Raw genomic sequence first — 22,605 nt, forward strand, 5'->3', positions numbered from 1 at the left:
CAGGGCCTTTCAGCCCATGTGAAAGCCCGATTTGACCCAATGAATGTTCCATAGACGCGTCACAGCCTGCTCTATTGAAACAACCTAACGTGACTTTGAATGACAGAATCCGTTAGCCAATCAGAAAATAAAAACTACCCGAGTGTCAAATTTCTCAAATCCGATTTGCTGAGACGTATAACCCTGCCCCTTCCGCTAGCAGGCACACGAGGCACACGACGGCAGCGCCAGCTTTGAATTCAAACAGAGGATGATGAGCTGAACAGATGGACAGTAAACATGAACAGATTAATTATTTTTTTTGTTGCAGAACATCTCAAAGTAAGGAGCTGGTTTATGATGTGATCGATTATGCGGATTATGATGATGGCTTTGTTTTGTAAGTAAAACTACGAGGCTGTGTCGTAGCGGAATGTGAAAAAATGGCTGCGAGCGTCTGGTCGCTAGCGATCTCCGGAGCTAATGGGTGTTAGCATTGAATTCTTTTTTCAAAATGTTATTGGCATAAGTGTGGCGAGTGGGACTGCCTAGGGGGCGCTATATCAATTGTGTTACTTGGTATTATATGTAGCTTTGTCATATGTTGTGTTTGGAGTGTGTACAAACAGCTGAGATGACTTTGTAGCGCAGGAGCTGCAGTTTGAGCAGGTATGCGGCATCATTATATTCGTTACTGATGAGTGCACATTAGGAGTGGATTCATTTTTGGATGCATGCGTCGCTCCCGCCGGTGGGGTGATGCCTGGAAAAAAGTTAATTCAAAAATTTTGATTTAACTAGAATTGGTGCAAAGTGTCATGTTTAGTAAATGATACGGCCCTTTAAATGTAATGTGTGAACACATGTGTGTATTATTATTTTGCTGCTCTCCTTAGAGAGCAGGGAGAGTTTTAAGTCATAATCCCCTTGTTTGTGTCTTAAATGTTATTGAACGCATTATGGTTTCATACATTTTGTTCTCAGGTTTCATACTATAACAGTCACTGATGGATCGTTTTTTTCTCTCCCCAACAGCAGTTGATTTGTTGCACATTCATAACGAGACAGTATTGCATGGCACGCAAGTATTATACCAATAAAGTTGAATTGATTTGTATATCATGTGACCTAAAAAGGGTGCAGATCCTCTAGATTTATTTAGCTGGCTTGTCACACGCGACTGAACTCTACAATAGTGGAGGAATAGGAGGAGAAGAAATCATTCTTTGGAAACAAGGGATTTGCAACGATATGTAGAAAATGATTCTCATTGAGGCCTCTAACCAACAATTATCACCATTAATAATTAATACCTTATATATATATGTATATATATAATATAAACTTATTCTATAAAGCTTCGGAAAATACAATTGCCTATCACAGTTTCCCAGAGCTATATTTATTTAGCTAGAAGATATTTGATTTAAAACTGTATACAACAAAGAAAATCAGCAAGTTCTCACATGTTACAAGATGATAGGATGATAAGATTTTGACAAATGACTTAAACACCTGTTTATCAAAATTGTTGTTGATTACTATACTATTACTACTTAAATCCAATGGTTTCAACAATACACTAGTAAAATCTTAAATAAGTAAAGTGACTCGCAAAAATTATAGAAACACACACACACACACACACACACACACAGAGACACAGTCCCCATACAGTGACTGACAGCTGGACTTGCATGCATCACCATGACAACAGAGGGCAGAAGTTTGGCATCAGTCTCCAGGGCTGTGAGCTGTGAGTTTACCCAGGTAAGGCAGCCCTCCTCTGGGGAGAAGTCTTCCTCCTCCTCCTTTCTAGTCCTTCTAAACCTCCTCCTCCGACTCTTTCCCTGCATTCCCCTCATTTTCGAACTTCCTTTTTTTCTACTCTGCATGAATTTCATATCCTGCCTCCTCAGTCCTCCCCTCCGTTCTTCTCTTCTTTTCGCCTCTCCTGCAGCGTTCACCGTGCCTGACAAAGCCTTGAGCGGCTGCCAGCAGTCCCCGAAGCCGACTGACTTCCTGCTAAAAATAAGAGCTGAGAGAAGAATCGCAGAGAGCTGCCACCGAGGGCTGAAATTGGGGAGAGGTTTGGAGTATGTGGAAAAAGAAAGCGAGAGAGAGGAAAAGGAAAAATCAGTACAGAAAAAAAGAGGTAATAAAGGTGGGAGAAAAAGTGTGGAGGAAGACAGAAGGAGAGAAAAGGTGTAAGAGGTTAAACAAATAAACTGAAGGAGATGCACTACACAAAATAAGAGCAAAAAAAGATTGAGGAGACTCCATCGGAGGAAAGATAAAAGAGTAGAAAGTTTGGGAGCAGATATAGCGTTACCTGACTGTGGCTCAGCTTGAACCGTCTAATGAATACGCTCAACCTGATCTCCCTGTAAATCTGCTCTGCACACACTGAACAGCATGAGTTATATTCATCTACTGTACAGAATGGGACTGTGTGTGTGTGTGTGTGTGTGTGTGTGTGTGTGTGTGTGTGTGTGTGTGTGTGTGTGTGTGGGTGCGAGTGTGTGTGACAGAGACGGGGAGCAGGTGGGAATAAAATAGAGAGAGAAAGAATAGGAATAGCCGGATTATAAATATTTACACGAGCAGACGAGGAAGAGCTGGCAGAGTTGCAGGGGGACAAGGAGACGACGACGGCGGAGGAGAGGAGGAAGGGATGAAGAGAGGAGAGAGAGTGACTTCAGAGGCAGCAGCAGGCGGGTTTGGCTCGGTTTATCTTTTCTTTCCCCGTCTCTCCCGTTGCCTCTCTCGCCGCTGGAGTGCGGGGCTAGCGGATTTGCAGCTCGCGCTCCCTGCAGCTTGCACGTGTGTGTGTGTGTGTGTGTGTGTGTGTGTGTGTGTGTGTGTGTGTGTGTGAAGAGGAGGGGAAGGACAACAAGTTCTCCCCTTATCTCCCCCCCACACTCCCTCAGAGAAAGAGACAACTACGCAAAGGCGTCCACTAAAGGGCTTCCGCCATTCTCGGAGGAGGTTTGCGAAGGTGTTGATGACGCCGGCGACAATGACGATGATAATGGAGATGATAGCGGGGACCGCTCTGCTATACCTCCACTGTTGTAGATTCACCGAGACAACAGTTTTCCCTGACGCGCTGGCTTCATACGGGGTCATTTCATTCCGTTTGCCGAAAGATATCACGCAGCAATGATAAGACTTACACTTGCTCCCAAACTCAGCAGAGATAAGATCCTAAGAAAAGTCTGAGCCCGGCAAAGCTCCTACAAAAAAGAATGGCTCCCAGATATACTGCAGAATTCTTAACAGTGCTCTCTATAGTTACAGCAATAAACCAGGAATATTTCTCATTATGACTAAATGTCTGATATGCTACCTTTTAATGTTAATTTATGTCACATTGTAGTGATTTAACACACCGTTGGTGGTCAAAAGTATGTTAACAGACTTTTCTATGCAACTGGACAGCTTTGAAAAAAAAAATCTTAACTCAAAATCCACTTATTAGTTATTTTCCAGGGCCTTCAACTGCACTCGCTGTCTTCATTGTCAGATGGAATCTGTTTATTTTTAATGGCTATGGCACACTTGTCCCCTTAACATTTGAGTTTAATGCTGTGTTCACACTACAAGCAGCAAAAGCAACATATGGACCAAGCGTGGCCAGCTACATTGTCAACTGCTGAAGTGTTGCTCAAGCATTCGTTGACATAATTATGTGGTTAAATAGCACTTAGAACTGTCCAACAATTTTTTTTTTTTTAAGACGGAATGGAACAGTGTGAAACAAAAACATATGATTGGTTGACACTTAACCGTCGCAACGGAGTGCTAGGGAAAGTTAAGACCGGCTCAACTTTGTTTTGTAGCATGTCACTTCCGTCACACAGCAACACGTCACTTTGTAGCTCAACATCTTCCTTTAAAAATGACTAAGAATGTTGCTGCGTCGCCCGTAGCGTGAACGCAGTATTAGTGATGATTGCATTACAACTGAGCAAACCCCATTCGATCTTGTGTTAAAGCAGCTATAATCAATAAATATATGTTTAAATATGCTTAAAAAATATATATATATATATATTTTTTTTTTTTAAGCAATGTGAATCCCACGGCGGTAAGGCGGACCCTGCCAATTAAGCTTTGATCGTAACTCTATACAGGCGCGGACAACTGTGCAAAATTTACACGCAGCGTACTTCAATACATCATACAGTGAACAACAAGGTAAAAGAATAAAACAATGTGAGCGACTGCTTAACAAGAACAGGACCAATGACCAGGGGTCCAAAGGACCTACACGGACATGGACAAATGATGAATCTAACATCAGGCAGACTGACGGACATGCTTATGCTACAATAGATTGGCCTTAACAAAGAAAACTGTCAATATGGAGAAGCAGTCAGAAAATAAAAATAAGTTAAATGTCTGCCTATAATTAGTGTCAAATATTAAAAGTGGAATGTAAATATTCAAAATACGAGGATCATCCGCTCCATCTTTTGAAAGCCTGCTCTGTAGCAGTGGTGTCAGTGTTAAACTACAGGGATATGAGCTCTGTCAGAGCTGAGAGCAATGTAACACAAACCAGACCACGCCGTACCACATCACACTTAAAGGACCATACTGCGGGTTTTTGCATGTTTCACATAAATGACATACTGTGGTCTGTTCTCCAAAGCACTGCACCAGTTTTTTTTCTTATTTCCAGACCGTGGTTGGTTTCAATTAATGTCAGTAGGCTACGCTAAAAAAATCAACTTGCAGAGACCTCCTGTACATCACATTGAACACATTGAGTCTATTTCATTATTTTGTCAAAGTTCTCATTGTGTGGAAGTGCAGTTATGAGCAAGGAAGTCCTCAAAGATTTGGGAATCAGTTGCCACATAGCGATGCATTCATGAGCTCTGTTAAAATTTAACACAGAGGACAAACACGAAGCAGACTGGGAAATCGTGTTGCTAGTTACATTTAGGATGTGTGCTGTTCACAAGTTGACTCAAAGCATTAATGCTCTCAAAGTGTCCTTGAACTCACCAACAAGGAAGAGAAGAGTCAAATCTATTCATTAAAGGAGGAAATCGATTTATGGCATGCTTGGGAAAACCATCAGCAGTAAAGTCAAGTATATCTTTGCAGTCAATGTTGTAAAATGTGTAAAACCTCTGATCTGGCCCTTTAACTTACAGTGAAAACAGAAACAAAAGTGTTTTCGCCCTGAGAATCCTCTCCTAATGAAAGCGATCTTAAAAACTAGTGGCGTAGTAACTGTAGCCTAACACAGACCATTACAATGGGATCTAGATAGAGAAACCCCGGGCCTTGACCCGCTCTGGATCCAAAACCACAACTCCCACAGATGCTAACCTAGCCAGTCGTTGAACTTCTTGACCTCGGAGGGCAGTCCAAGCTCGGTGAAGTCTCCGGCGTGGATGAACACGTCTCCGTACGGCATCTGGATGCTGTCGGTGCGGGAGTGGGTGTCCGAGATGCACACAAAGCGGGTGTAGCCCGGTGGCTTGGGCGCGTCGTGGGGCATCGGGTCCACCCTGAAGCGAGGAGGGACAACAAAATACAAGCAAGTTAAGGGAGAGGGGAAAGGAAAATAAGGTCACTGCGGCTCTTGGATAACTTAAACAATACAGAAGAGAGAGAGAGAGAGAGAGACGCAGCGCTGTATGCAAAGTCTCTGTGGTAAGAGGCTGACAATGAAAGAAGTTTGAATTGGTATCCAGCAGAAAATCATCCCCACAGACTGAGGCAGTGGAGTAAAGGAGAGACGTAGCGAGAAGCGAGAGGCCACAACAAAAGCACGGCGCTGAGACAGACAGAAAGGAATGTGCAGAGATAGAAAAAGAATAAAGCACAGATATAGAAAAAGAGCAGAGTCCTGTGGGACCTGCAGATCCACGGGGTCTCCAGGGGGGAAAGAGGGGAGCTGGTGAATAACCGTGGCCCACTTTAGCGAGCACTCCTCCAGGTACGATAACACCCAGCCCAGCATCCACCCCCTCCTCTTCCTCCTCTGCACCTCACCACAAGAGAGAGACGGTTGGAAGTGGGAAAGGAGATATGCATCCATGTAGGAGAGTCACAAAGTAATGAAATACAGATATGGGTTCATGGAGAACGTTTCATTTCTACATGTGGGTATTCGGAAATGTAAAATTATGCTTTTTGAAGCCCCGCAGAGAAACTGTCTTTCTGAGTATCAATGTAACAGTGTTTATTCTTGGTTATATGAACTCAAGTTAAAACTGAAACTAACGTGGAACACGTGGAAGTTAGAGGAGCTGTGTTACTACAAATGCAACACTGAAGGAAGACAAATTACATGTAGCCTACTATGATGGTTTCTCTTTCTGTTCATTTATTCTCAAATGAATTCCAGTTTCTTTTACTTAGGACCGGATCACACCAAGACACGACGCAAGCAAAACCATTGTTTTCCTTTGGTATGCCACAACATGGCATGCTCTCCTTTCTTGCGCCGTGTGTCACGTTTTTCTAGCGGTTTTAAAATGCCACATAAAAGTTAAAACTTTCTCAACTTTTCAAAGGAAGACACAAAGTCGCACACTTGGCCCAGTCACCCAATCAAATCGAGCCAGAGGAGGGCTGTACTACCAACCTTCCTGTTTTGATGCTAGTAGATGTGGTTGAAATTAAGGTTTTTTTATTCTGATCAACTATATAATTTTTCCCCTCCTCCTCATTCAACAGCAGAGCAACAGCAAGAGCTCGATTCATTTTTCCCCAATCATTTACATTTGATCAGGGGTGTTTTTGAAGCAGCCATGCCTATTGTGACGCGTCTCGCTGTTTCATTCAAACGTTAACAAACCTGCACAAATGTTTCAGATTAAAATTCTTCTTGTGGCACAAAAAGTCGCCAGTAGGCCCGAACCATGTGAGGCATTACCATAATAATAATAACAATAATAACAATAATATTAATAATTTGCCTGGGTTTGCCTCAAAATTGTCCTTACTGACAATCAAATCTAAAAATGTGCCAACATCTCTGCACATTGAAAAGATGAGCTTGTGCTGTAGCATGTTGTAGACTCATGGTGTTAGAGTATCTCAAGAGGATCGTTTGGTTGCTAGCATGCTAGTTAGCTTAGTATGCTGTTCGTGTGCTGTTAGCTTGCTCAGGATGATTTCTTTGCTGTTTTCTTTATTTTTGCTGTACAGTGTCAAGTCCAGAAATCCATTTCAGAAATACTGCTGTATACATGTATAAGCTTGCTATCCATACAACAAAACATTGTCATTTTTATTTTCCTCTTTCTGTATAAAAATCAAATAAATCAGATAAAACATATTAGTTAATGAGCTTTAGAGGTGTTGTTGTCACCATACCAAAATGATTACTTCGACTTGATTCCGATACCGAAATGATAACTTGGCAAAAGCCTAAAACATCAGTAAAAGTATTGGCATAATAGATGGATGATAATAATGTCTGATCAGATCTAATATATATATATCAAAAGTAAATGTTAAAAAAGTCATTATATCCAGGATGCCCAGGAAAAGGATCTGAGGATATGCAAACCAAAATGTCAACAAAATGAAATGGGCTCGAAGTGTAAATGACGGCTGTATGCTCCTTTAACTAACCACCTGTTTCTTATATCTACTCACATGTGGACGTGTGGCGGCTGGAAGCGTCCCTGGTTGATGTTGTAGAAGGTAAAGGCCTGAGTTGGGTTGGTGCTGTATTCGTCCACTTCCACCGCCGTCCTGTTGCCTCGCTGGGCTTGCGACTGAGCCTGCGACTGCTGCCGTCTTGCTGCCATGATCTCTGACAGGGTGAAGGCCATGGCACAGGGGACCGGAGCAGAGTGGGGTGTAGGAGGGCCAGGTGTCGGGAGGGGGACTATAGCTACTTGTTGTTTTTGATTCAGGATAGCGAGCAGCTAGTCCAGGCTCGAGGAGAGTCTGCTGTGAGGCGTCCTGATGGGCTCAAACCCTCGCTGCACAAACAGTCACGGTTAGCTGGGGAGAGGACATCACCTCCTTGCTCCTCTTTCTCTTCTTCTCTGTTGCTCCTTCGACCGCTGAGAGGGAAAACAACAGAGCACAGCTGATATGAAGAATGTGTGGTAAAGACAGGAGTTTTGAGAAGTGGTGGAGCGAAAATAATGGATTTCACAGTTTGAAGTCATCAATGAAGTCAGCAATGAAGCCAAATATAATTCTTCTTCAATGGGAAGTTTAGATGCTACCTATAGTTGTTTTGTTTCATTGTAAACTGAATGTTTTGGGGTCTATTGATGTCACCTCTGGTACCTTTCCTGGGACAATTTCCTGACAATTTCCTGAAACTAACTTCTTAGATATTAGAGACAATAGTTTCCAAATCCTTTGATTTCCAAGGATCATTTCTGTCCACCAAATTATGTCCAAATTATGTCAATTCTTTTTTCACAGCAGTCTTCCACAAGCTGCTATCTTAACATCTGTGGATACTAACAGTTGCCATGTTCGTTGTTTACATAATAGTAATTTTGGGGGAGTGGCTTAGAGGGAGGCCTTAAGGAAAAGTGTTGCCAATGTGGCGACTTTCTTGCTAGATTTAGCAACTTTTGGAGATAGCCGCTGCTAGCTACTTTCATTGGAAACACTGGGCTGGGTTTTTAATTTGGATCATTTTTAAAAGCTAGCGTACTCTTGCTAGTTTTCTCAATTACCAACCCTGGCACCAATCTGCTTACTATTTTCTTTGTTAATTGATTAATCATTTATTCTATAAAATGTGAGAAAATAACAAAAAAATGCCCATAACAATATCCCAAAGTCCAAACTGATATTATCATGGATCTTATTTATTCAGTGAGTCCAAAACCCAAAGATATTCTATTGACCATTAAAGAAGAAGCAGCAAATCCTCACTATTAAGGGGGTGGAACTATGGAGAGTATTTTTCTTTGAAAATGTCTGTGATCGACTAATTCCTAATTCATAAATTAGCGGAACATTTTAGGTCTACAACAAAAGGTTTTTATTCTCAATTAATGTCAATCTATTTTTTTCGAGAAACTTGTGAATCCTATAAAAAGTGAGAAAACTTGTGAAAAATGTCCCTAAGCTCTGAGAGTACACGGTGATGTCTCAAATGTCTTGTTTGTCTGACCACCAGGCCGAGGCAAAAGATGAAATAAAACAAAGAAAAGCAGTAAATGCTCACGTTTGAGAAGCTGGAAGCAGAGAATATTTGCCACATTTGCTGGATTAAATCACTGTAACAAATAATCGATCATCAAAATTGTTGCTGCCAACCAACTGATCTATTCATTGGCAATAGAAAACCATCTCAGCTCAAAAACAAAAATGTCTTACACCTTGATAGGTGTGTGACGTTTTCATTTTTTTATTTGCTAATTTTTGGACGATTTGCATGTGGCAGGCCTCCCCAATAACAACCTGATAAAACAATTATTCATCCATAGCCTGACAGAAAATACAGATGGAAACCGGCTATAAAGGACAAAGGCATGCTATCCCTTGATTTAAGAACCAGGTTTCTTAAACACTTAACTGTTGGTGATCTATTAAATGATAGAACTGTGGTGATTTTCGAGGCGAGTTCTGCATCCCCTCCAGCTAGTGTAGTACAAGTGCATCTGTTAGTGCAGGTTAAATCTGATATTTAAATTCATGAAAAAAGGTAATGTGGAATGTAAGTCAGGCTGGAAATTGTAGCTCAAGAATAATTTATTATTTTCTATTCAAAGTTTCTTGTTTCCTGCATGTGTACAGTATATTATTTTCATTTGTTTTGCTCCTGAGATATAAAGAATACACTGAATTGATGAAATCCTTTTAATCCCTGTCCCCGGTGCGTGAGGCCTGCACGCGTGTGTCGCCCATCAAGAATGGATTCAGCTGTGCAGCTCATATTTTGGAGGCTCTGGCAACTGCTGGGAGAGAGAGCGGAGCCGCTGAGAGGTGCTGAGATGACGGGGATGCTGGAGACGGAGGTGATAATTTGGGGACAGGCGCCTTTGGCAAAGTCCGCCTGGGCCGCCAATGCGATGTCGGCGTGCCATCTCGGAGTTCTCATTCACTGCAACCTCACACGCTGACAACACACCGACGTGACAGATACACTTCACACTTCACACCGCGGTTGTTGTGTTGCGGGCAAATCCCAGCGTGCATGGTGTATTCAGGAGTGCATACATTATGTGCGTTGTGTGTTCTGTGCGTGCATGCGGTTTGATGTGTATGCGAGCCTGTGCATGCATATTGAAATGTGTTACTGTTGTCATGAATGTGACAGTGACAGCCCCCTCACACTGCCAGTGTGAGACAGAAAGATGCATTAGCAGATGCTGCGAGATTATAACACATTGGGCCCAAAATGCAGTTTTCTGGATCGTGCAGCGCCACACAGGAGGATGAATGTTCAGCTCACTAACAATAACAGCACCGCCTGTCCAATCTCAACCCCAAATGTATTCACTCTGACTGTCTGAAGTCAAAAGTTAGGGTTTGATCCATTTAGATTCAGCAACATGTGTAACAAAAGTTTTAATGACAACAGATTCAATTTAAATCTATGCTGCCCCTTTTCTAACTGCTGCTTTCTGCACACCCGCTCCTTCTGCGGTGCCCACACCAGGAAGAGTCAACAAGCCAACCACACCTACAGACTGACTAGTAAAGTGCCGCGGTACACCCCAGTAAATGTTCTAGCCACTGCTCTACAACACCATCATGATAGGGTTTGTTCACTTTCTACTTAATGCTTTTAATTATTTTCATCCTCTTTGTGGTCATTTTGCATCTCTTTGTGGTTATTTTGCATCTTTTTGTGGTTTTTTTGCATCTTTTTGTGGTTGTTTTGCATCTTTTCGTGGTTGTTTTGCATATCTTTTTGGTCATTTTGCATCTCTTTGTCTTTGTTTTGTGTCTTTTTGGGGTTATTTTGCATCTCTTTGGGGGCATCCTGTGTCTCTTTTTGGTCATTTTGCATCTCTTTGTGGTTATTTTGCATTTTTTTGTGTTTTTTGTGTCTTTTTGTGGTTGTTTTGCTTCTCTTTGTGGTTGTATTGTATCTCTTTTTAGTCATTTTGCATCTCTTTGTGGTTGTTTTCTGTCTTTTTGTGGTTATTTTGAGTCTCTTTAAGGGCATCCTGTGTCTCTTTTTGGTCATTTTGCATCTCTTTATGGTTATTTTGCATCTTTTTGTGTTTTTTGTGTCTTTTTGTGGTTGTTTTGCTTCTCTTTGTGGTTGCATTGTATCTCTTTTTAGTCATTTTGCATCTCTTTGTGGTTGTTTTGTATCTCTTTTTGGTCATTTTGCGTCTCTTTGTGGTTGTTTTCCGTCTTTTTGTGGTTATTTTGCGTCTCTTTAAGGGCATCCTGTGTCTCTTTTTGGTAATTTTGCATCTCTTTGTTTTGTTTCTCGGTGTGGTCATTATAGTCGTTTGATTGACTTTTATAATTGACGTTAATATGAGAGCAGACTTTTTGCCCCAACATATGTTCATGTGAATCATACTGAACCCTAAAATAACTGCAGTTTTATGCAATTCAGAATCCCCACGAGAAGATAAGAGATGTGTGGATTTGCCTGTTATGGATGGTGTTATGGTTGAGTACACTTAACAGTACTATCTTCATTTAAAAGGAATATCCCTTTATTTTGAGACTATTAAATACATTCAGAAATGTTCAGTCATTTGCTTTCTTCAGGCTTACAAGAAACATGACTCTCTTTCCTGTGACATCCTCAGTGGAGTGAAAAAGTCACCTTCAAGGATAAAGAGCATGATATACACATATGCATCTACACAGGAACGACAACTTCTCAAAATCATATCAAGAGAAAAGTGTAGACCAGGATTTACAGATAAATACAACAAAGAAGAATGATTTGTTGTCCCATGAAAAAGAGAGCACATTGTCCAAATATCTCTACCATTTCATATTTTTGGAAAGAGATTAAGACATAATTAAAATTGTATTTTCATGATTAAATACAAAAACCATGCCAACATATAGATTTTCACCCATGCTCGTGCACTGTAGTTATACTATGAACTCAGCTGAAATAGATTAAATTACAGTACGAGATGCAGAATAGCTATTTTTCCAAATCAGGAATTTGTTTTCATTCAGGCAAAAATATAAAGATGCACGACTATACCAACTAAATGGACATTGATGTTAAGGCTGGACTATTTGGAGCTCTGCTATTGACACGACTGAGTTCTTGTCTGCAACAAGAGATGTTAACGACAATTAAAGCTCACAGAGGCTCCAGTTTAGGGGCCCCTACCTTGTTCAGTGTAAAGAGAAGAAAGGAGAGGAGAGGAGAGGAGAGGAGAGGAGAGGAGAGGAGAGGAGAGGAGAGGAGGAACAAAGTCAATGGCAGCAGCAGCATCCATTACGGACCAAAACAGTCCCAGATCCAGATCCAGAGCAGAGAGAGTCCTGTACTGTACAGAATGCTGTTGAGGCTCTAGAGCGCTTAATAAATGCAGAAAGAGAAGACAGGCTGTCTGATTGATGCTCTCTCCTCTTGGGCACATTCTCCTATTTAACAGGCGGCTGTCACATTAGACCGTGTAGCAATTTCCTCCGCTTATTCGCTCATTTTTTTCTGCTACATATGGACACACAGAGAAAATGAATGTGCATCTGAGTGTGGTGCTATATTATCTGATTTCATGCACATGACTTACAGCTCTGTGAAATACATTCACAGATGAGAAGAATTCCCTCTAAAAAAAGAAAAAAAAAGAAATACAAGATAGAATCAACCAAGATGGAAAAGTGATGGAAGAATAATAAAAACATTTCTTTCTTGTTCTCTTGAACAACTGTTATTATTATTATTATGGCCAAATTCACATTTAATTCACTCACACACTATTTGTTTCAATGGATTACTTTGAAGGCAGAATTTTGTAAGCCTTAATTAAAATCAGACATTGAATCCCTTTAAAGTGTAGTGTGGGTGATTGTGAAGAAGTTTCCCTCAGCTCTTAGAATCTGCAGCCTGCGCTCTGGTTAACTGAACTATAATAAAACTTTGGTCTCTCCCTGAGACATGGAGGCTCCATAAGCCTCTCCAGCCTGTACCGTCCGCGGAGACTTTCGATGCCGTACTACTGAAACCTGATCCAACATAAGAGCGTTCCGGTGCTGGAATGCGTTATATCTGGTAACATGAATGCGTGCCGTTTATGAAAAGCCAGACTACTCAGACGTCCGCAGAATCCCGCTCACATGTGAGGGGGAAATAAGACATGAGAGTCCCGAGCAGAGATGAACCGGGGGAATACGTAGCGCTCTGCGGGCGCAGTGCAAGTCTCTGCTCCGGTCTCGCATGCATGAAAAAAGGACACCTCTGCGTAAATGCACCTAAAAGATGATGAAGAGGAATCAACCTACCAGCTCCGGTGGTGGGCTGCAGTGAGGCTGCTGGGGGACGGTTGTGGAGAGAGGACGTTGCGTGCGCTCACTGAGAGGAGACGCGCTGGTCAGTTTGAATGCAGGCCCCGTGGTGCACCGGTGTAGCGTCTCTCTCGCTCTCTCTCTCTCTCCCTCTCTCTCTCTCTCTCTCTCTCTCTCTCTCTCTCTCTCTCTCTCTCTCTCTCTCTCCTGGATCAGTCCCTCCCACCGTATTTCCCGGTGAGCGGTAAAATGAGGAGGAGCAGAGGAGGGACGGAATGAGTGAAGACGGAGAGCTGCTGCGCGAGCTTATCCCCGGTCACATTTGCTCACGTTGATGGGGGCCACGCAGGGCCACCAGTGTCCAGGATTAGGAGTGTCCCTTATTCCCCCAACAAATATTTCAATGTAAAAGCTGATTCTGTCATGTTTATAATTCTACTGACCAAATATGTTTTCTGTTCATTTCATCATCCAACAGGATGATTTAAAGGCTGTTACAAAGCCTTCGTCTTCACTGACAACAATATAATTCAATCACAAAACATCTTGAATAAATTATATGTATTTTAGTTTATGTATTTATTTAGTTGTAGAATAAATATTCAGATCTAAAAACTACTCAGGTACAAGTAAAGGTCATGTGTGCAGATACCGAAGTACAGTAGGAGGAAAAAAACAACTTCAAGTATCAAAAGCAAAAACGCTGTATTATTGCATATTGTAATTATTGATACATTACTGTGTATGTAGCAGTCTTTTAGCTACTTTATACATGTACTTTCATACTTCATATATTGTTGTATTGTTTAATCTATGACATTGCATCATATTTGATAAACGTTCCCTGATCTTCAAAGTAATTACTGTGGAATGAATATGGTTCGAAAACATCATCAAGTATCAGAAATTGTGCATACTCTAGTAAAGTACATGCATCTCAAAATTATACTTAAGTACAGCACAAACAGCTGACAAACGTTCCAACATGTTCTGTTTAGTTAGAGAACAAAAAATACCAACACACATTCATATCTCAGAAGCAGGAACAAGGGAAATGCAGATATTATTGCTTTGAATTGATTATAAATTGCCAAATTGATTATCCGAGGTTGTTGCTCAGATCATTTTGATGTCGTCCCGATGATATCAGCGCAGGGATGCATCACTCATTACAAACACATGTCAGTTTTTTTTGTTCATTTTTGAGACTCATGCGTCATATAGATGTTAGAGCAGGAATCGGCTTCTCCTTTCTCTCATTTCTCAAAATTCTCCGTAAGGAAGAAAGCAAGTTAAAACCACCATGGACCGATGCAAGAGAAAGACACATAAAGTGCCCCATCTGCTACCTGTGTGTGAACCAATGAACCCTGATGTCTCATCTGCATGTAGGATTATTATGATCTATTGTATATTCATAAATAAAAACTAAATGTTATAACATTTCCACACTGACACACCTCGCTACCAGTGCTGGAAGAAGTATTCAGATGTTTTATAGTTGAGTAAAAGAACCAGTAGAAAAAACAATAACTCACCACTCCTGCTAACAAAGTATTATTAGCAAAATGTACTTAAAATTCTCGCTCTGCGGACAGTTGCTGTGACTGATATATTATATTTGATATTATCAAATTGTTATTACTGATGCATCAATGTGTAAGCAGCATTTTACTCTTTAAGCCACTCAAGGTGGAGCTATAAACCGTGTTTTCCAACTCATGGGTCGCCATGAGATACATCTCATACATGAGTTAGTGGGAGCAGATAACACAGCCATTTTGAATGTTATCAACCCATTAAATGTAGGCGCATTATGGGCACACCTGCATCTCAACAAGATTTACAGAAATGCAAAGTTAATATATCCAACTTTGTGCAGAAGCTCTTGCTTAGGGGCTCCGCAGGAGCTGGGCCCGGTAGGCACATTTGGTAGTCCACCCATGGTTGTACAGTCGTTATCACTGCTATTATAATGCTTCAGACGGCGCAAAACAGCACCTACCCGCACTTTGTGAACCAGTGTGTATTTGGCCCATCCGTCTTTGGCCCATCCGTCTTTGTCGATCTTCATACTATTTCTCCTGACTTTGTCTTCGCCATTGTCATGATTACTATGGCCAGAGGTTGCAGCCCAACAATTTCGAACCTCCTTGCGATGATTCATCTCGCCAATAGATGAGAAAGGCCTACGGAGTCAATTAGGAGGTAGAGTAACAAAAGACCCTATAACAACTGATAATTCTCTTTTTGTGAGGATAATTTATTGAAATTAGGCGTTTAAAGAGGAATGTCTCACTGGTGGAACTGGTAACAACTCATTGACATCTGAAACAATTAGACAAAAACAACATTACAAAAAATAAATGTAGAATGTAAAAATATTTCCCTCTGAATGGTGGTGGAGTAGAAGTATCAAGTACTTGAATCGAAGGTTTAGTGCAAGACCATCAAAATTGTGCTCAAGGACTTTACCTGGTGCTTAGTTACCTTTCATCCACCCACCAATGACATACATTTTTCGGTGATATATATCATTGTTGATCAGGACATGGCATCCTGGAGATGAAAAATAAATTGTGTTTTATGAGAAAATCCTCTTAAACCTTTGCATTTATGCTGAAATGAGAAAAAAGCCATTCACTCCCCACACGATTGGTTGTGTAAGGGTTAATCAGTCAAATTGCAGCATTACGCCGTCTCACCACCTCTGCTCCTGTTTATCCACAAGTAATTGGACTGAGATTTAGGCTGGTAATGAGCTAAACAAATAGACCACAATCTGGAGCTCAAACACATGCACCCATAACCACCCTAGTTTAGGTGGAAGCCTCCAGTCTCAGGTTGGAGTGAGTCTGCCATCTACTGGCCGTATGTGATCAATTTGTCAATGAATTGGGATCCACTGAGCAATAATTCCTTAGCTCTTTCTCCCTCTGTGCTTTACCGTTCTGCGCTGTTATTATATTGCAAAAGCAGGTACTCTCACGGAAAACACTGTGAGTGAACATTTTACTGATATGTTCAGTACCAAGATGTTGCAACTTCCTCATCACATTGATCAAAAACCTAAACGTGTATAAAGGGTTGCCTGATAAACATCCAATATTCACTCCCTTTTAGCTCTGTTTTTGGTCTCTACAAACTCATTTAGCTCCTAAAAAGCTCCACTCCCTTCAGCAAAAATATCTTTACCATTTCTAGAGGTGGCGGACTCATTCTCTTTGAAAAGTTAAGGCTGTTCTCATTTGCTGTTCGTACTTATACTTACAAAAAAACTAATGCCCTATAATTTGTATACAACCCTCGTAATCGTGAGTGAGGAGACGCAGGGCTGCCGCTGAGGAAGTCAGGTGACCCAGAATGAAGAGCGACAAAGATGGCACACAGGACTATACACCTGTATGATGTCATGTCCTGTGTGAGACCAAAAGTCAACTTTGACTTAATTTACCTTACTTTTTATTAACTACGTATATTCCTACTAAACTCTGTCTGCTTACTATGTTACGTATCTAACATACCTACTTTAACTCAAACCACAAACTTTTCCTCGACCTAACCAAGTAGTTTTGCTGCCGAAACAGGTTCCGCACAGCAGGAGCTTGATCCGGCGCACTGACAGCTTTTCGTAGGTTATTGTACAAACTCGTATGAGGTTACGATGCCTTAACATTTTTCAAGGCTGTGTTTGAGCAAAACTCTCAATACTGCTGAATACTGGTGTAGTTACGACGGGTGCTATTGCACGCTATTTGCTATTTACCAAAAATGTTTGATAGTTACTTAGGCTATTAGAAATACTTTGGAAATGGATCTCTCTCAGTGGTATGAACAGGAGGAATTTCAATGTTCACATGGGCATTGTTTTATTAAGTAAGACTTGACTTTTTTTTTTATCCAATCCTTTAATGAATTTGTCATGCTTTCTCTGATTCATTATAGTTGGCCGTCATATTTGCACATTTTGTACTTTATGTTAAGACATATCTGTGGTCTTATAATGGTGTTAATAAAAGTGTGATAATGTGCTATTAGCTCTGGCAACAAGGCTGTAGATCAATCAGCGTGTTCCCATCCGTTCTTTCTGATGCAAATATACATTATTTTGTCAACAAAACACATTACATTTTGCAGGTTTGTAACATGTATCATAAATCGCTGCCCTAAATGCGATGCATTTGGTAATTAGACCAAACAGCGGTTCTGCCACATTCTTGTCACTCAATAGGCCTTTATTGCTTCATATCCAGTGAACTTTGAGCGAAGCGACTGATGGAAGAAAGTCAACAAGATAGCAACGAGAGAGTTATCTCAGCATCTGGCACGGTTGCATTTGCCTGCAGATGCCGGCTGCTGATTGGAAGTCCTGGAAAGAACATGTAGGAAATATCAGATCTGCCTGTCGAATATGATTAATGACCAACAGCAAAGCATGAGGACTCAACAATAAAACAGGCTGCGAACTCCATCATTACAGGACTGGCTCTGTCAGACGGAGTTATAGGCCATTCACATCTGGGTAAATACACTGATTATTCTGTAATCCATGCTCATGTTATTGTTTTGTGGAAATCTTAAAGAAGCATTACAATGACAGACAACGGAGAAAGAAAAAGACACAATTAAGAAGAGGACATGGAAGTGCTACCCTGAGCCTTCCACTTAGCACTTATTGTATTCATACTAGCTTGTTGCACTTATTGTATTCGTATTACTTATAGCACTAACTGTTTTTCTTGTTTCTGCACTGTACTTTGGCTCTGAGTTATGCTCTGCTTCATGCTCTTAGATGCTTGTTTGGAAAAGGAAATGTACTTATGACTTCTGGTGACTAGTAGTTCTTTTGATTACCAATGTTGAATGCACTTATTGTAAGTCGCTTTGGATAAAAGCGTCTGCTAAATGACTGTAATGTAATGTAATGTAATGGATGCATCACTAAAGTTTGTAAGGTGACTTGTTTATATCCTGGAGCAAACTTTATCTTCTTCTGGTGTCAGCTGAATGACAGGAAGGAGAGTGTGGTGTAATGCAGAGGTATTGTGAAAACACTTAGTTCAGCTCAGAAACAGTGAAAAAAACACAAATCTAGATGAAAACTAATGGTGGTGTCACGCTCTGATGGATTACCTCGCTTTGTGGAAGCCTTTATTTGAATACTTTCTAAGAAAAAACAACAGCAATTTGGCTACTTATGATGGAGGACAAATAGTCTATAACCAGTCCCCTCGCCTCTCCGTCCCACTATAACCAGTCCACTAAGCCTCTCTGTCCCACTGTAACCAGTCCACTCAGCCTCTCTGTCCCACTATAACCAGTCCACTCAGCCTCTCTGTCCCACTATAACAAGTCCACTAAGTCTCTCTGTCCCACTGTAACGAGTCCAGTCAGCCTCTCTGTCTCACTATAACCAGTCCACTCTGCATCTCTGTCCATTATATCCAGTCAACTGAACCTCTCTGTCTGACTATAACCAGTCCACTGAACCTCTCTGTCCCACTATTAAAATTCCACTAAGCCTCTCTGTCCCACTGCAACCAGTCCACTCAGCCCCTCTCTCCCACGGTAACCAGTCCACTCAGCCACTCTATCCCACTATAACCAGTTCCTTCAGTCTCTCTGTCCCACTATAACCAGTCCACTCAGCCATTCTCTCACAATGTAACCAGTCCACTCAGCCCCTCTGTCACACTTTAACTAGTCCACTCAGCCTCTCAGTCCCATTACAACCAGTCCACTCTGTCTCTCAGTCCCATTATAACCAGTCCACTCAGCCTCTTTGTCTGACTATAACCAGTCCACTGAGCCTCTCTGTCCCACTATTACAAGTCCTTTAAGCCCCTCTCTCCCACTGTAACCAGTCCATTCTGCCTGGCTGTCCCACTATAACCAGCCTTTTCTGCCCCTCTTTCCCACTATAACTCGTCCACTCAGCCTCTCTGTCCTACTATAACCTGTCCCTTCAGTCTCTCTTTCCCACTATAACAAGTCCCTTTAGTCTCTCTGTCCCATTATAACCAGTCCCTTCAGTCTCTCTGTCCCATTATTACCAGTCCACTCAGCCTCTCTGTCCGACTATAACCAGTCCACTGAGCCTCTCTGTCCCACTATAACCAGTCCACTGAGCCTCTCTGTCCCACTATTACAAGTCCACTCAGTCTCTCTGTCCCATTATTACCAGTCCACTCAGCCTCTCTGTCCGACTATAACCAATCCACTGAGCCTCTCTGTCCCACTATTACAAGTCCACTCAGCCTCTCTGTCCCAATGTAACCAGTCCACTCATTCCCTCTTTCCCACTGTAACCAGTCCACTCAGCCCCTCTATCCCACTATAACCAGTCCTCTCAGCTCCTCTGTCCCACTATAACAAGTCCACTCAGCCCCTCTGTCCCACCATAACCAGTCCACTCTGCTTCTCAGTCCCACTGTAACCAGTCCACTCAGTCACTCTGTCCCACTATAACTAGTCCACTCAGCCTCTCAGTCCCATTATAACCAGTCCACTCAGCCTCTCAGTCCCATTATAACCAGTCCACTCAGCCTTTCTGTCCGACTATAACCAGTCCACTGAGCCTCTCTGTCCCACTATTACAAGTCCACTCAGCCTCTCTTTCCCACTGTAACCAGTCCACTCATTCCCTCTCTCCCACTGTAACCAGTCCACTCAGCCCCTCTCTCCCACTGTAACTAGTCCACTCAGCCCCTTTTTCCCATTATAACCAGTCCACTCAGCCTCTCTGTCCGACTATAACCAGTCCACTCAGCCTCTCTGTCCCACTATAACCAGTCCACTCAGTCTATCTGTCCCAATATAACCAGTCCACTCAGCCTCTCTGTCCCACAATAACGAGTCCATTCTGCCTCTCTGTCCCACTATAACTAGTCTCCTCAGCCTCTCTGTCCCACTATAACCAGTCCATTCTGTCTTTCTATCCCACTATAACCAGTCTTTTCTGCCCCTCTTTCCCATTATAACCAGTCCACTCAGCCTATCTGTCCAAATATAACCAGTCCACTCAGCCTCTCTGTCCAAATATAACCAGTCCACTCAGCCTCTCTGTCCAAATATAACCAGTCCACTCAGCCTCTCTGTCCCACTGTAACCAGTCCACTCAGTCCCTCTGTCCCAATATAACCAGTCCACTCAGCTTCTCCGTCCCACTATAACCAGTCCACTCAGCTTCTCCGTCCCACTATAACCAGTCCACTCTGCCTCTCTGTCCCACTATAACCAGTCCACTCAGTCTCTCTGTCCCAGTATAACCAGTCCACTCTGCCCCTCTATCCCATTATAACCAGTCCACTCAGCCCCTTTCTCCCACTATAACCAGTCCACTCAGCCTCTCTCTCCCACTATAACTAGTCCACTCAGCCTCTCTCTCCCACTATAACTAGTCCCCTCAGTCCCTCAGTCCCACCATAACCAGTCCACTTAGTCTCTCTGTCTCACTATAACCAGTCCACTCAGTCTCTCTGTCCCACCATAACCAGTCCACTCAGTCACTCTGTTCTACTATAACCAGTCCACTCAGTCACTCTGTTCTACTATAACCAGTCCACTTAGCCTGTCTGTCCCACTATAACCAGTCCACTCAGCTTCTCTGTCCCACTATAACTTGTCCACTCTGCCTCTCTGTCCCACTATAACCAGTCCCTTCAGTCTCTCTGTCCCATTATTACCAGTCCACTCAGCCTCTCTGTCCGACTATAACCAGTCCACTGAGCCTCTCTGTCCCACTATTACAAGTCCACTCAGCCCCTCTATCCCACTATAACCAGTCCTCTCAGCCCCTCTGTCCCACTATAACAAGTCCACTCAGCCCCTCTGTCCCACCATAACCAGTCCACTCTGCTTCTCAGTCCCACTGTAACTAGTCCACTAAGCCTCTCTGTCCCACTATAACTAGTCCACTGAGCCTCTCAGTCCCATTATAACCAGTCCACTCAGCCTCTCAGTCCCATTATAACCAGTCCATTCAGCCTTTCTGTCCGACTCTAACCAGTGCACTGAGCCTCTCTGTCCCACTATTACAAGTCCACTCAGCCTCTCTTTCCGACTATAACCAGTCCACTCGGCCTCTATGTCCCACTATAACCAGTCCACTAAGCCTCTCTGTCCCACTATAACCAGTCCACTAAGCCTCTCTGTCCCACTATAACCAGTCCACTCAGCCCCTCTGTCCAACTATAACTAGTCCACTCAGCCTATCTGTATCATTATAACCAGTTCCTTCAGTCTCTCTGTCCCACTATAACCAGTCCACTCAGCCATTCTCTCACAATGTAACCAGTCCACTCAGCCCCTCTGTCACACTTTAACTAGTCCACTCAGCCTCTCAGTCCCATTACAACCAGTCCACTCTGTCTCTCAGTCCCATTATAACCAGTCCACTCAGCCTCTTTGTCTGACTATAACCAGTCCACTGAGCCTCTCTGTCCCACTATTACAAGTCCTTTAAGCCCCTCTCTCCCACTGTAACCAGTCCATTCTGCCTGGCTGTCCCACTATAACCAGCCTTTTCTGCCCCTCTTTCCCACTATAACTCGTCCACTCAGCCTCTCTGTCCTACTATAACCTGTCCCTTCAGTCTCTCTTTCCCACTATAACAAGTCCCTTTAGTCTCTCTGTCCCATTATAACCAGTCCCTTCAGTCTCTCTGTCCCATTATTACCAGTCCACTCAGCCTTTCTGTCCGACTATAACCAGTCCACTGAGCCTCTCTGTCCCACTATAACCAGTCCACTGAGCCTCTCTGTCCCACTATAACCAGTCCACTGAGCCTCTCTGTCCCACTATAACCAGTCCACTGAGCCTCTCTGTCCCATTATTACCAGTCCACTCAGCCTCTCTGTCCGACTATAACCAATCCACTGAGCCTCTCTGTCCCACTATTACAAGTCCACTCAGCCTCTCTGTCCCAATGTAACCAGTCCACTCATTCCCTCTTTCCCACTGTAACCAGTCCACTCAGCCCCTCTATCCCACTATAACCAGTCCTCTCAGCTCCTCTGTCCCACTATAACAAGTCCACTCAGCCCCTCTGTCCTACCATAACCAGTCCACTCTGCTTCTCAGTCCCACTGTAACCAGTCCACTCAGTCACTCTGTCCCACTATAACTAGTCCACTCAGCCTCTCAGTCCCATTATAACCAGTCCACTCAGCCTCTCAGTCCCATTATAACCAGTCCACTCAGCCTTTCTGTCCGACTATAACCAGTCCACTG

General features: G+C 42.6%; 1 protein-coding gene across 1 annotated transcript in view; it reads right to left on the reverse strand.

Moving 5' to 3' along the window:
- Nucleotides 1-13,491, reverse strand: part of mpped1 (metallophosphoesterase domain containing 1) — an 80,712-nt gene extending 67,221 nt beyond the window's left edge. The window contains exons 1-3 of the mRNA XM_068717059.1: nucleotides 13,372-13,491; nucleotides 7,609-8,024; nucleotides 5,326-5,507 (exon numbers count right to left, since the gene is read on the reverse strand). Of these exons, the coding sequence (XP_068573160.1) occupies nucleotides 5,326-5,507; nucleotides 7,609-7,787 (361 nt within the window). The 5' untranslated portion in view covers nucleotides 7,788-8,024; nucleotides 13,372-13,491. The remainder of the gene's footprint in view (nucleotides 1-5,325; nucleotides 5,508-7,608; nucleotides 8,025-13,371) is intronic.
- Nucleotides 13,492-22,605: the final 9,114 nt, after the last annotated feature.

The sequence above is a fragment of the Cebidichthys violaceus genome, unplaced genomic scaffold (assembly GCF_023349555.1).
Source record: "Cebidichthys violaceus isolate CVI_PGR_0920_01 unplaced genomic scaffold, fCebVio1.0.p SCAF_21, whole genome shotgun sequence".
NCBI lineage: Eukaryota > Metazoa > Chordata > Actinopteri > Perciformes > Stichaeidae > Cebidichthys > Cebidichthys violaceus.